Raw genomic sequence first — 15850 nt, 5'->3', positions numbered from 1 at the left:
GAGCTTTACCGGGCTTCTAATGTGTGTCTCATTAGGAAGTATCCATCAGATTATCTGTAAGCGGCTTTCTCTGTAGCTGGATCATTTCCAGTATCTGGAAGCATTGGCAGCAGCTCAGCTGTTCAGTTTCTAATGTTGCTGTACACACCCTTTACATAGGTCCCCTGGCTGTGGGTCGCTAAAGGCTACCTGCCAAACAGCGGATGTTCTCAGACTAACCTCCAAAACTGGGGACAGCTACCTTTACTGTGGAGACCATGGGTTTTACATGGATTACTTACATAACTATATTCTGCTTAATATGACTTCATATGTAGCTTGCTATCTACCTGTGAGATTTTCATCATTCACAGGTTGTTGTAATGTTTAGAGCAATGTTTTTAGCCTCATAATATGCTTAATGGAAGTAGTGGGCAAAGCTTAGGAACCCCAGTGTAAAAGCTACCTTATGGGAAGGTTGTGCTCCCACATCATGTAACATGTCATAGCCTACCGCAGGGATGGGGAACCTTTGCCCCTCCAGATGTTGTTGCACTACACATCCCAGCATGCCCTGCTACAGTTTTGCTATTTGGCCATGCTAAGAATGTTGCAAAGCAATGCTGGGATATGTAGTTAAACAACAGCTGGAGGGCCAGAGGTTCCCCATCCCTGGCGTACCGGTATCTGGTCACTGAAGTACAATCTGCAGGAATCGCTTCTCTCACAAGGTCTCCTTTTGCCATAGTGTTTTTTATGAGTCTGCTGGTATACTATTTGGTTACAACAGGTAGAATGTGTGAGACTGTTGAGGATGCTTGCTGTCACTACCTGCATTCTCATCCTTACCAGGCTTCTGTACTATCAGAAGTCACACTTATAATCAGGAGTCAGTTAGTCAATCAATCATACTAAAACTAATTGTGCATAGAAAAACAACAGAGACCTATGGACGCTGTCCAGAAGGTACGGCATGAACTTCCTTGCCCCATTATTTATATGATATAGACCTTCACACCTTTTTTTTTTTTGTTCTTTCGTATATTCTGTTTTTATGAAGATTTTCTAATGAAAGAGTGGCAGCATCTTTTCCATTTATCTATATCAGGGGTAGCCAACTCCAGTCTAGGAATGGCCATCGACCATCTATGATTTAAAATCTAAAAATTATGGCGGATGTCAAATACTATTGCCATCGATGTGGGAGAACCAGATGGTTTCCCTACATCGATGGCAAAGGAGAACCGATGTTTCTTTTTTTTTCTTTTCCCCCGACACCCGGAAGTGCTGCCCCCGAGTCCTGATTGGCCCAGGGGTCATTCAATCAAGTATAATGGATGACCATCGATAGCTAAAACTATCGATGGTTATCCATCAAATAGTTTGGCGCTATCGATGGCTGGTTGCAGAATCGCCATAGATGGCATCTGCACCGATGGCCATCCCTACTCCAGTCCTCCAGAGCTACCAACAGTTAACGTTTTCCATGTCTCCTCACAGAATCACAAGTGAAGTAATTAGCTCCACCTATGGATCTTTTAAAATGTCAGTCAGTAATGAGTGCACGCTACTTGTGTAGTTCTACGCTCGCCACAAACTATGTTAAAAAAAGTAACTTAACTCCATGCCAACATGGATAGTTCATACCCCCACTATCCATGTTGGCATGGAGTTGATTTTAAATAGTGTGGCGAGCGTAGCGAGCCACCGAGCCCGCAGCGTGGGCGAGCGAAGCGAGCCCCACGAGGGGACTCAGAATACTGGCGCCGTGAAACTACACAAGTACCGAGTGCACATGCGAGGTGAGCTGGAAACCGTGAACTGTTGGTAGCTCTCGAGGACTAGGGTTGGCTACCCCTGATCTGTATGTGATAGGTACATTTAGAATGTGAAACATCATTGATTAAATGGAAACAATGACACAATTTCATATGCGTTATTGGGTGTATAGACATGTGTTTTTATACACTATTGCTATAATTGTTTCAAACAACCGCAAAACTTACAGCAAGTTTTTTTCCCTCAAACGTGATGTATTTTGACAAAACCACGTAATGAGAATGCATGGATTCATTCTATTTGCCACACTTGTATATCTGTGTGTGACTGAATCTGCATTCACAGTAATATGAGCAGCCACCATGGCTTTTTTTCATGCCAATTTCTGTTTTGCATATCAAATTAATCAGTGGTTTTGCATATCAAATGAATCCGTGCACTCCTGTAAAGCCGTGTTGTTGCATTGCTATTAAGATGCTCTTTGAAGTGAAATAGCTGTACACCACTCAGCGTGCCTCATTTGCGCTATATATTTTGTGTTGCTTGTTGTATTGAGGTGAAGCCTGTGAGGACACATCAGAACTATGCATCCCAATCATTGTATGCTGTGCTTCTACTTGGAACATAAACTCTGCTGGAAGCGATTGGACAGCAATGTCAATAAGACTTGACTGTTGTTTTAATTCCTCTTAGCTTGCTATATATATATATATATATATATATATATATATATATATATATATATATATATATATATATATATATATATATATATATATATATATATATATATATATATATATATATATATATATATATTCCACAAGGAGGAGGCACTCAGACTTCAATAGGAGACAGAGCTGTATTTGCGCCGAGCGCTTACAGGGTTTTAGCCCGTCCTCAGGGTGTTACATACATACATACATACATACATACATGCATGCATATATGTGTTTACATAAATTACTTTGCCTTGCTTTGGCAGGAAAATCTGTTTATATGCCTTATGCTGCTGAAGTCAAGCGTGCACTGGAACATGAAGCTCAAATGCAAAACGCTGCACGGTCCGTTTCACCATACAGGATGTCTCCACGAGATGTCGGCAAAGCTTCTCCACAAGCAGACCTGAATCCTGTCCGTTTCTGTGTCCCACCAGGTACTACTGCCAACACCACACACCTACAGTTACACTTTATCCTCCACTGCGGTTCTTCTCTCTGTGGAGTTACTGCATTTTCTCTTCCTGTTACTTTTTCACATTTAAAGAAGAATATGCAGTTAAATACTGATTATGTTTAGAATTTTTTTAGCCAAGAACTTATTTTTTAAATAAACACTTCAGTAGTTCAAACCAGTGGCAAACGCAGGATTTTCAGAAGGGGGTTTCCAGAGGGGCGGAGCAAAGCACAGAGATGGACACTTAGGTGACCCAGTATATGCCGGGTCATTTAAAGTATTATAGATAGACATATATATATATATATATATATATATATATATATATATATATATATATATATACAGGCAGGAGGCGTCACTCTTCAATATAAAGCACACGAACAGCAGGAATACTTCAACGTTTCGAACCTTTATTAGTTCGTCATCAGGATGACGAACTAATAAAGGTTCGAAACGTTGAAGTATTCCTGCTGTTCGTGTGCTTTATATTGAAGAGTGCCGCCTCCTGCCTGTATCTGTGTTCCCCTCTGGGAAATTGGATGGCACCTGCACCGTGAATGCCTGTTAAGGACGTGCTGCTCGACCACCTGGTACTATATATATATATATATATATATATATATATATATACATACAGGGGCGTCAACAGTAGTGTAGACCCCTGGGCATAGCAATGTATTGGGGCCACTACTGATCCTCCAGCGGTAGGGGTGGCGGAAGCTTTGATGTCCCCCGGGTGGAAGGGGGTATTATATCAACTGCTCAGCATGTAGCGCCTGGATCAGTAATTTCCATTAATTACCCCTTTACTGTACAGATGGTGGGAGATGGGGTGGGAGAAGAGGGCATTGGGCTGAATGAAGGGGCCCTGACACATAACTTCCAGGGTGGTAGAGGATGTTTAATATGCAGAGGAGGGGTGTATAGTGGAGTGGGCATATTATTCATAATTTTCTGGTGGGAGACAGCTTGCTTGACTGCAGATATCTCCAGTTCCCAGAAATACATTTATTAGATTTTAATGGATTTAAAAACTAGAGAATCCCACCTACCAAATGCTAATGGGGACTAGGGGATCAGAGTTCAGGAGGCAGAGCAATCTGCCAACGAGTATATAAAACTACATACCAGGTGTGTGGAGCTGGAGCAGTAACCAGCTGCTGGAAGGCTGATATCTCTGGTTCTGGGAACAGTAGAGACCAAGCTACTAGTGTTCACCAATGGGGGAGAGTCCCAGCTTTTGGAATATACCCTCAGAGAAACTCTGATTCAGACAGAACCTGAAATATCTGACTTGGAAGAGCAATTAACAGGCTTGGATGGGGACCACTGCTTTGAAGTCAGATATCTCCGGTTCCCAAGGGCCGATTTCTAAAATTCTTGTACCCATGGAAAGAGGGGACCCTCAGCTTTCAGCCTATGGCCCTTAGACTCCTGGGGGGGGTTTCTGGGTACCCAGAAACCCCCCCTGCGTGCGCTACTGCAAACCCAGTCTTCATGGAAGCATAACACTGCATGTTTTCCAGATTATCTAGCTGGAGTGCAAGTGTTTTAATTGATAAATGCAATACATTTAAAGGCGATTCTAATTATTCATGAGGCTACCTGGAGAACATGCATGTTAAGTGTTCGATGAGGACCGAGCTTGAGAAACATTGTTCTAGGACATAATGGAGGAGTTTGTCTTTACTGATCTATGGTATACCCTGAGGGGTGAAGGAAATGGGAAAGAGACTTCTAGTGTTGGGACAGAGGTCACTAAACTTTCATAGGGGATTATTCTGGTTCACTCGCAAAGGCACAATCACTCTCTAATGGACAAAACCATATGCACTGCAGAGAGTTAGATTTGGGTGGGGTTTGTACTTCAAACTGATATCCAGATTGCAGTGTAAAAATAAAAAAGCAGCCAGTATTTACCCTGCACAGAAACAAAATAACTCACCCAAATATAACTCTCTGCACATGTTACATCAGTCCCACCTGCAGTGCATATGGTTTTGTCCATTATAGAGTGATTGTGCCTTTGCCAGTTAACCAGTATAACCCCCATAATGTAGTATCAGAAGAAAGTAGAAAAAAACCTGAAACATTATAATGTTGGATTATTCCAAGTAAGTCTGTCATTGGTGTAGGATTGGTGTTGCAAACCCCTATAGTCTGTGTTTGGCTTACATTGTACAAACTGCAAAGACAATAGTGTGTGTGTGTGTGTGTGTGTTTATTGTTGCATCCTCTATTCTATTGTCTGTAATCTATGTTTTCAATTTGTCTATTGCTGTAATGTTACACGTGCATTACAACTTATGTATACTTTCCTGTTCCTTTGAGCTTTTCTCATCTTTTTTCATGACTGATTAATGTGCACATCGGAAGGCTATAGATTGCATGATAATATAAGTAAAACTGGGGAAGATTTAGAAATCATTTAAGTGGCATCAGCTGATCCACAATCAGCCATAGCCACAAAGTGGGAGGATCCAAGAAGACATAGGAGCACATCCAGTTTGCAGCTAAGTTCTATTTAAAGTGCTTACAATGTGAAGCGGCACATATTTCCTGTTATATAGTGTAGGAAAGTTTTAAAGACAAATTTTTCTTCAACTCTGTTCATAGTCTGGGAATGCTACTGCTGGCAATCGCTAAAGTAGGGCTGGCCAGATCTACCAACAGTTCACGGTTTCCAGGCCACCTAGCTGGTGCACAGGTGTAGTCATTACACACTCATCTAACCAACACATTTTGAAGATCTACAGGTGACCTGGAAACATGAACTTAAGTAATACAGTGAATGAAGACTAATATTATCTTACACCAGTCTTGTTCCATAAAATGGATCAACATTTCCCATACAGCAGCGGTTCTTAAACTGTGGGTCTCGACCTTCTCAATAAGGGGTCGTGACTCCATGTTGCGGACCATCAGGCTGATGACTTTTCTAATCTCAATCAGTGATTCAAGGAGTCAGAAAAACCTGTTGAATTGTCTGTTATTTTTAAACTCCTTACATCATTTTGTGCCTCCAAAATGGTGCCATGTATGTGCTGTCTACTGTGACTACACATGTGATGTGATGACCTTTTGCAGTAACTTGCTGGGGTCCTGTCATTATTTGTATTGTCTGATGGGGTCCCAGAGCAAAATAGTTTGAGGACACCGGCCATACAGGTATGGGAAATGTGATCTGGCTACAAAAAAAATGCAGTATTAATTACTTGGATAAGAATTTTGCAAATTATCCTCCAGTTGCCCATACGTGCACTTAGGTCATGGTAAAATAATGTGAAAAGGGTGTGTATTAAATGGAGAAAAGTCTAGCACTAACCAATTATGTGTCACTTTTCAAATATCTCGCCATGCTTTCATAAATACCCTCCCAAGTTCCTTAAGCAGCCCATACACGCTGCTATGTGGGCGTGCTTTCCATGCTGTACTAGCACAGATTGCATTGCATTGCATGTGCATCCATTGTGCATGCAATGCGATGCAATGTGATGAAACCTAAGTACAAAAAGTATGTGCTTGCACATACTTTTTGTACTTAGGTCTCATCACATTGCATCGCATTGCATGCACAACGGATGCACATGCAATGCAATGTGATCCGTGCTAGTACAGCACGCCCACAAAGCAGCGTGTATGGGCTGCTTTTTATATTTATTTATTTATTAACAGTTTCTTATATAGCGCAGCATATTCCATTGCGCTTTACAAAAGGAGACTTATTTCATATATTACTATTATTGTAAAACTGCTGAACACATGGAAACTTAGTGGGCCACATGTGGATGCCTAGGGTTAAGCTTTGTCTGGCTGTCTTGTGGTATAATCAGCAGTTTGAACAACTTAAACTTTGATGTTGGATATGAGCTATGCAGCACTTTTAGAAGACCACCCACCCTTGTTACCCACAGTAAAGCCCTGAGGCGTCGCCTCTCTGTTATCATTGGTTTGCTATGCTTTTTTGCAGATATCCAAATAATACAAATGGTGGTTGGCAGTGGATGTTCATGTAAATTACTTATTACATTTTAATAAAACAATTTTAATTTTAACTGAAATTAGGTATTATGATGGTAATGTAATTCTTTTTTTTTTTTTTTTCTTGTATCTTTGTTTTTAGTACTGCAGCCTGCACCCCATCAGGTGATCACTTCTTTAGCAGAGGGAACGCGTATGTCGGTGACTAGACCAACTCGACCACCTCCCCCACTGATTCCATCATCCAAAACTTCAGTATCCTCTTCCGATAAACCCTCTTTCATAATGGGAGGCTCAATATCCCAGGTATAATAAAAAAATATTTTTTTTTTTTTAGTTTTTCTTAATTTACCCTAACCATTGTTTTAAAATGGAGCTATTCACATTTTCCCAGGGTGGTAAATGGGTATCTCGCTGACATTTGTCAGATGTGACTGCATACTGTACGTTGCAGACTCAGAATAAGTGCCATTGTGTGTAATTACTAATGGCCGAGGGGAAGTCCATGCTGTTGGAATTTGTAGTAGCAAATAAAAATAATTTTTTTAATCAAAAGCTTTAAAATAGGTGGACGTGTGGAAATTCTGGCTACGTTACTCTTTACCACATATAATATATCCCTGTTTCATTTATGGTTCTATGACCTAGCTTTGTGATTTATGTATTGGTTCCATACCTTTTAGTTTGAAACATAAAAACCACTTGGCCCATATTGTCTGCCCTTTTTTTAACCTTAAGGTAACCTCAACCCTGTTTGATACTTGGTTCTTTTTAAGGATATCTTATGCCTTTCCCAAGCATATTTAAGTCACTCTATTTTCTTAATTTTACCATCTTGGATTGGAGACTATTCCACTTATCCACAACGTTTTTTGTGGTCATTTGTCTTTAAATTTCCCCTGAACCTACCTACCTCCAGTTTCAGCCATGGCCTTGTGTTACTGTGTGTTTACCATATGGGCATGTATTTAATGCGGCCGTCAAGGGGGGTTTATGGCGAGGATGGCTTGTTTTCAGCGAGGATTTCTAAAAACAAGCCATCCTCGCCATTAAACCCCCGGGTCGGCCAATTGCCGTATTCTACGTTCCGGGGGACTAGTCATCATCAGAGGACGGTGAGGATTCCCCCATACAGCGAGGTTCACGGCTAATGCAGCGAGCCTGCTGCTTTTAGCCGCGAGCCTCGACATTTTGGCGGTGGCATACACCATTTCCATCTTGCTTTTTAGGAATAGCGAGGTGGAAAGGGCGAGTGTAGGAGGTGAGTAGAATACTGAGGGCGAGCTATGATGGCAAGCAGTAGGCACTGCTCGTGTCTTTGGCATTGAATATACTTCATTTGACTTGTTAAATGAATTACTAACATTTTTTACAATGGTGACTTCAGCTCATATGTTGAATCTCTCCAATAGATACCGACAAGCAGAAATTCCTAACTGGTTTTATACTTGGGGAGATATTCAATCCCCTGCGAGCATCTCCCGTCGGGGAGATGCTCGCCGGGCCCTATTCAATGCTGTCTTCCCCGACAGCATTGAGAAGGGTTTCTCGGCAGAACGAGCCCGACATCACTAGGTGTCGGGCTCATTCTGTCGAGAACGGCCAGGAAGTAACAAGCTGCCGGCTGCAGCTCGCCTCTTCCCGGCCGCAACTCACGGCCACGCCCCTTCTCGCTCCCCAGCAGGCAGGACATTGAATCCCACATGCATGTTCTCGGTCGAGCTGACCGATAACGGGACTGGGTCACGGCTGTCGAGCAAGCTTGACTGCCGTGACCCTCAGATTGAATACCCCCCTTGGTGTGCAGTGAAAAACCCAGTCGACCTAGACCCATGTCGACCCAACGGTGTTGACCCAATGCTTGTCGACCAACATACTGTAGACCAAATGACCATATCCTGTTTTGTGATTGTATCTTTTACCCACTCACAACTGTGTATATTTTTATGTAGTGGATTATTTGAAGAGTTTACACGTGATCATGATTGAACTTTATCTGGGGAACTTGTATGAGGATCCTGTTAATTTCTGTATTCTATCCCTGACCTTTTAGGGAACACCTGGCACATATTTAACATCTCTCAGCCAGCAGTCCTATGGCCAAGAACCAGTTAAGCCTTCTGTGGGCTCCATCTCTCTTGGGCTACCAAGGCAGCAGGAATCTGCTAAAGCTGGTAGGTCCATTACTTTACTGACTGTGTCCTTCCTGCAGAAACACAATGTGACTGCATTCACAGAATGCACAATGTCTAACTTCTTGCTTGTTCCTATTTTATTTCATCGGGATATGCTTTTTGATTTTTGTGCTTTTAGTTTGTGTCAGGGAGTGCATTTTTATATATAAAACAAAAAGTTACATTCATTTTAACCCCTTGAGTGTTGGGATTTGCTGGGGCAGGACAAACCTACCAGGGCACACCACAGATCGTAGGAAGCCGCCCCCTCACCTCCGCTCCAGCGTTAGAACGCCGGAGCTCCCCTCCCACCGCTTCCCCCTGCCGCCTGTCAGTCATCACACAGGCGGCAGGATTGGGGATGTTTTGCGGCGGCTCGGGAGGACTCGGGCGCCTGAACTCTCCCGAGCCGCACGACTATCCCCAAGCCTGCCGCCTACGTCACTGATGCATATAGTGAATGGCGGCAGGGGAGCTCCGGCGTACAATCGCTGGGGTGGGGGGTGACCCCTAAAGGTAGCGCGCCAGTGGTGCTCCACTGGAGGCACCACTGGCGTGCACCTAATGCAAAGTGGTATGCCCGAAAATTTCCCGGGACAGCCCGCTGCGGCAGCGCAGCTGAGCCCGTAAAATTTCCGGGCATACCACCCAAGGGGTGGTTAAACACATTCACATCAGTTTTGGAGTATAAGGTCTATCTGAACCTGAATGTTTCAAAATGACAACACTTCGGTAGACTGCATGCATTCCGATTTATTTCACTGTTTTTGTACATCTTGGTACTTGTGCACCATGACCGTAGAATGTTAATGTTCCATTTGCTCTCAGAAGGGATCTTATAGGCCTCTTTAATCTTGGGCTGCTTCTCTTTTTATTTTTTGTATTACTTTTATAAATGAACCCTAATTGCTCACTAGATCTATATCTATACTGCCTGGCCGCCTATGTGGTTTGTGCATTTGTAGCGCAACATTCATGTCATAGTTTAAATGTATAACATTGGCCATGAAATTGTGGATTAAAATCCGATTTCACGTTTCCTGATACTCAGGCGCTTTGGCTTATATCAAGCAAGAAGAGTTCTCACCCCGTGGCCAGGGTTCTCAGCCTGAAGGGCTCCTCGTCCGTGCACAGCACGAAGGTGTTGTCAGAGGTATGAGTATTTTTATAGTCCTTTATGTGTGGAAGGTTCTAGTTCTGTAGTTTGACATACAAGTTGCACCCAGAAGGACTATCTGTAGATGTTGAGCTACCATTGCTGTGTTATTAGATGATACCCAAAATCTTTCATTACTATTAGGTACAATGACTGCAATGCAGGAAGGGAGCATCACTAGAGGCACTCCATCCAATAAAGTTCCAATGGAATCAATCTCCTCTCATCGAGGGTCCATTACTCAGGTACATGAACTGTTTCTATGATTGCATGTTTTATTTTTTAAAGGATTTTTTTGCACAATCGCTTTGCTTACCGGTCTGCACCATGGCAATCAACTTTGCTTACCGGTCTTCACCACTCTACCATTGTACTCTCCTTAGCATAATTGATCTCTATCAGTTTACTCTTTTTTGCTTACTTGTCTGTGGTGGTAGAGACTGCACTCTGTAGTAGCAGTGCAGTGGTGGAGACTGCACTCTCCTTTGCATGTGTGTCTGTAGTGGCAGTGCAGTGGTGGAGACTGCACTATCCTTTGCTCACTAGTCTGTAGTGGCAGTGCAGTGGTGGAGACTGCACTCTCCTTTGCTTACTTTTCTGTAAATGGTAGTGCAGTGCTTAGGACTGCACTCCTTTTTTTGCTTACTGGCCTCTACCACTCTACACTCTCCTGTCTGCTATATGTTGCATGTTGAGACAATATGGTATTATATTTCCTGCCATTGTAATGGCTAAATTGTTGCATAGCCAGATAGAAATGGTGTGTCTAAAAATATGTAGCTCACTGCCTTTATGCACTTAATGGGTGAATTAACATGCCTGTAATTACAGGGTACTCCAGCACTCTCACAGTCTGGTATCGCTGCTGATGTCTTGCTAAAGACAACCATCACCAGACTGGCTACTGAGGATATGAGTAGTCCAGAGAAGTGTAGGGAAGAGTCCTCTGCTAAAGGCCACGTCATTTATGAGGGAAAGAGCGGACATATTGTATCATACGATTGTAAGTACAATGGTCAAGTAAGTACCTACTGTTTAGTCATACAAGCAGATAGATAGAATTTAATTGGTGAATTATGTTTAAGAAAAAAGGTCTCTCAATGTAGTTTACATTCAAGGCCGAATTATTTTTTTAATCCTAAAATAGTGGGATTTGTGTGATATTGTAATTGTGCATAAGAAATTATACATAAACAGGAAGACCGTGAATTTCCATATGATATTTTGCGTTATTCTCATGTTTGTGTGTGTGTGTTTGTGTGTGTTTGTCTGTGTGTGTGTATGTGTGTGTGTGTGTGGGGGGGGGGTGTTAATTGCTAATTTGCTAATTGTGTCTCTTGTCTAATAGTGACCATATCTGTGACTTTTTAGAAGTTTGGCACTTAATATGTAATTTACAAGGGCAGATATAGGAATATTAACTTTCTGTCACAAGAATATACATTAATTGCTGAACTAGTGATTAGTGGGTTGCTGATTAGTGGGTTGCAGGAATGACTAATATTCTGGCATCTATTTTTAAATATTAGTTGACTTGACTTCAGAAATCTAACGGTCACCTACTATTCACACGTTCCTTATTTACAACCTGATTTCAGCTGCTATTAAGAATCTACGAGATGGTACCCGGAGTCCAAGAAGTGTTTCAGAGATGACGCTGAAGAGAACCTATGATGCCATGGAAGGAAATATAAAGCAGAACTTGTCTATGAGAGAATCTGCTGTGTCGGCACCAATGGAAGGTAGATGCATTATCAGTGTAGCTGAAAAAAACATCTTAATGTGTTTGCTACATCTTGTCTAAACGTACTCTTTTCTGCAGTGTTAAAGTAACTGTGCAAAGTACCTAGAACGGGATTTTATTATTTTATTTAGGGCTGCGGGGAGGGTTTCCAGATATCAGCCTTTACTATTTAGTAGTTTTTAAGTCAAGCTACAGTACGCTTTGCCCATACATCTGTCCTTGGAGACTGATCCGAGTCATGTTACCTCATTGGACTTTTTGCTCCTGATACTCTCCAAACTCAGGCCTTCCCGAATTTTCACATCCTGTCCTTCTTTTCAAATACCAGACTATCGCATTTGCCACTTCAACTTTATATTTCAGTGGGTCCATATACCCATATTACTTGGGTCCATTTCAAATGCACCTATTTAAACTTTTATTTTTATTTTTTTAAGGAAAATGTCTAAGATTATTTTTTTTTTTATATGTTATTGGGTCCCTTCCAGGTTACACAAAATGTTCCCTTCTGTGTGTCTTTCCTCAGTGCTGTTGAGGCTGTGGTGCATTGGTTTCTTTTATCCATATATGGGTGGACTTTGATTAGGAAAGTTGTTAACGTCCCCATATTGGAAGATCATTGGTCTTTTCTCTTGGGTCTGCCAGTCACATTACTAAACACAACCACCAGTCTAAATACTAAATGCAACCAGATGTGTAGTTGCATAACACTGGAAGCTCTTCCTCTTCACTTAGTTATACAGTTTTCACATCGCAAACCCGGTCCGATTTTGGTCTTTTAAACCCGGGTCAGAGCCTTTTTGGTGATGTGAAATTGGCGGTATTGATAAAATTTGGTGTCTGGCAAGTATGAAGAGGATTACCGCTTATCTTAATAAATAGATCATGTAGATCCTTACAGAATTGTATCATGTGGTATTGTTTCCAAAATCGAATTTAGGGATCCCATTTGCAATCGTGGACTTCCAGCCCTTCTGTTATGATTACATCTACAGCAGTATCTCATGTTTCAGACTATGGGTGGAATTTACTGCAATGCGGTATATCCCGCCACTTACTGTATAGGTACTTACCTATGCAATTCATATCATAAAGAGCAGCTCTTCCATAAATACCAGTGAACTTGCCTTAACAAGGAAATCCTAGAGTTCCTGACCTCACGCGTGCTACTCATGTCATGAGAAGGGGAGTAGCGGATTGATTCACAAGTTGGCATGCAATGCTGAGCTGCTAGGGCAAATGGCTACCCACTAGCAGGGCAAAAGCGCTGTTGGCAGCGGGTCCAGGTTGACTCCAGACTAGAGACCCAATCACAATCTAGAGAATAAACCCAGTTCACTTTTCTAGCAGTCTGTCGGCAGTGCTGATCTTGAGAGCTGCCAGATCTCCTAATTTGTGCTGCCGGTGTAGCACACATGGCAGACTATGTAAAAAAAACTATATATATATATAGAAAGGTAACAAACATAATTATTAATGATGTTAATAATATAATGAAAACAGGCCAGTTCTCATGGGCATTTAACGAACACTGAATATCACGGGTGGTGGAGGGGAGGAGCTACTCTCTTAAACTTATACTAGTCTAATTAAGTGCCAGCTCCTCGTGTCTCCTCAAGCAACCCCATGATCCAATGTCCCCCAGATTGGTTGAAAGATAAATAGTTCTTTATAACTCCATTAGAAAAATTGTAGAATACAAACTACAAATTGGGCTACTTGTCTTGTAAATGTTGTACGACTTACATTTTGCTTTTGTGTATTCAGGATTAATATGTCGTACTCTACCAAAAGGCAGCCCCCACCCGGAGTTGAAAGAAAGGCAGGTCATGACAGGCTCAATCATGCAAGGTAAATATCAGTAGACACTCGGGACATTATTCTTTCAGATACACTTCAAATTGTCTTCATTGTTACAGCCAGAATTGTAGTGGAGGTCCTTACATTTCTGGAATCATGTTCTCACCAGGCACGCCTAGAGCTGCATCTGAGAATTTTGAAGAAGGGCTCAAGTATGCCAAGCAAATAAAACGTGAAAGCCCTCCAATAAGGTCATTTGAAGGAGCCATCACCAAAGGCAAGCCTTATGATGGTGTCACTACAATCAAAGAAATGGGACGCTCCATTCATGAAATCCCCAGGCAAGACCTTATTAGTCAAGAAAGTCGCAAAACTCCAGAAATTTCTAGGAACATAATGGAAGGTTCAATTTCACAGGTTAATTTCTTACCTTCCTTTCTTTATATACATGACTTGTATTAATCTGCAAATGTAAATAAATACTGTTTACTGAACTGCTTCTTACAGGGAACACCTATTAAACATGATGGTTCTTCTGGTCAATCAACCATCAAACACAACGTGAAGTCCTTGATCATGGGGCCAAGCAAGCTGCCACGTGGAGTGCCACAGATGGAGATGATGCCAGAAAATTTAAAAGTGGTGGATAGAGCAAAATATGATGACTCTAAATCCTCTGATGCTATCCGTCCACGTCACACATCCGTAGTCAGTTCTGGTACGTCAGTGCTCCGGTCAACTCTACATGAAGCCTCAAAGTCCCAGTTGAGCCCTGGGATTTATGAGGATGCAAATGCCAGGCGAACTCCAGTGAATTACCCCAGCCCTATGTCCAGAAGTTCACCTATGTCACGGTCATCAGAAGGTAAGGGTCATCAAAAAATATGCCTTCTGCCCAAAAGCTTTACTATTCCAGTTATCTGGCTAGTGTGTCATTGTTGATTCCTCGTCCCTCCTTTACTATGCAAAATTCATAATTACTGTATCATTTTTGTTTTCAGGTGGACTTACTCCAGGGAAGTCTTCCAGTCATGAGCGAAAAAGCACATTAACCCCCACCCAAAGAGAGAACATTGTAGTAAAGTCCCCAGTTCCTGGTGTAGACCCATCCTCTGCTCACAGTCCTTTTGATCCTCACCTACGTGGCGCCACCCCTGGAGAGGTCTACAGAGCCCATCTGCCTCCTCACCTTGATCCTATGCAATTCCATAGAGCCTTGGATCCTGGTATGTGATTTAAGGATATTCTTAGCAAGACCATTGCTTTGTGGAAGATGCTGGTCACCATGGAGTGTGCTTTTAGGAGTTTGCTAATCAAGCTAAAACTTTAAACACAAAAAGAAAATGCAGATGCACATTAAGCACTGCTAATCAGAATAATTATAATACACTTCGCAATATAACAAAATTAAAATAGCATAATTAAGCCTAAAATATATGGGCCCACTAACCAAGATCTTTTTAGCACCTTATTCTTTTTATATCTACCGATCACCTTTTAACATTCTAATTAGTACGTCTGACCTATTTATCACTCCTAACACATAGCTTATGCTTCTTACATATGTATCCCTTATTAACACCTTAACCTTTCATCAGTTTGATGCCATGTGCTGACTAGGGGGGGGTCCAATGCCCTGGACTTTAACCTTAGTGTTGGGGACCCACCATATGAGGTCACCTGGTTGCAGTTGATGGACCAAAATATTTCTGGGCACATATGATGCCAACTCAAATTTGTTCTTTTAGATTGAATAGTTTATTATAGTTATTCTGATTATCAGTGCTTAATAATAAAGAGTGTGTGTCTGCATTTTCTTTGCTTCTGTGTGGAACTACAAGTCTATGCATCGTATTATGTTTATGGTGTGTACACACAGGTACAATCAGCATGAAATTTTGACTATATAGTCAAAATCGCACCGGATCGCATGCAGATCGCGCAGGTTTTTTTTCCTTGTGATCCCAATGTGCGCTCCCGTGGCAGCACAAATCAAAACCCAGATAGACAGGGCAGCAATGACTATATAGTGCAAATTGAATGTAGATAGCATGAATT

At 41.8% G+C, this 15850-nt stretch overlaps 1 protein-coding gene across 10 annotated transcripts in view; it reads left to right on the top strand.

Moving 5' to 3' along the window:
* The window catches only part of NCOR1 (nuclear receptor corepressor 1), a 131113-nt gene that overhangs the window by 91921 nt on the left and 23342 nt on the right, over positions 1-15850 (top strand). For all 10 annotated transcript variants that reach the window (XM_083172391.1, XM_083172393.1, XM_083172392.1 and 7 more), the window contains 11 exons: positions 2744-2914; positions 7061-7224; positions 8972-9092; positions 10144-10245; positions 10393-10493; positions 11080-11251; positions 11847-11990; positions 13760-13843; positions 13962-14209; positions 14300-14657; positions 14794-15018. In XM_083172391.1, the coding sequence (XP_083028517.1) occupies positions 2744-2914; positions 7061-7224; positions 8972-9092; positions 10144-10245; positions 10393-10493; positions 11080-11251; positions 11847-11990; positions 13760-13843; positions 13962-14209; positions 14300-14657; positions 14794-15018 (1890 nt within the window). The remainder of the gene's footprint in view (positions 1-2743; positions 2915-7060; positions 7225-8971; positions 9093-10143; positions 10246-10392; positions 10494-11079; positions 11252-11846; positions 11991-13759; positions 13844-13961; positions 14210-14299; positions 14658-14793; positions 15019-15850) is intronic.

This window comes from Crinia signifera, chromosome 2 (genome assembly GCF_055691185.1).
Source record: "Crinia signifera chromosome 2, ASM5569118v1, whole genome shotgun sequence".
Taxonomy (NCBI): Eukaryota; Metazoa; Chordata; class Amphibia; order Anura; family Myobatrachidae; genus Crinia; species Crinia signifera.
The sequence above is the reverse complement of the archived record's forward strand: the minus strand, read 5'-3'. Positions and strand labels throughout refer to the sequence as shown.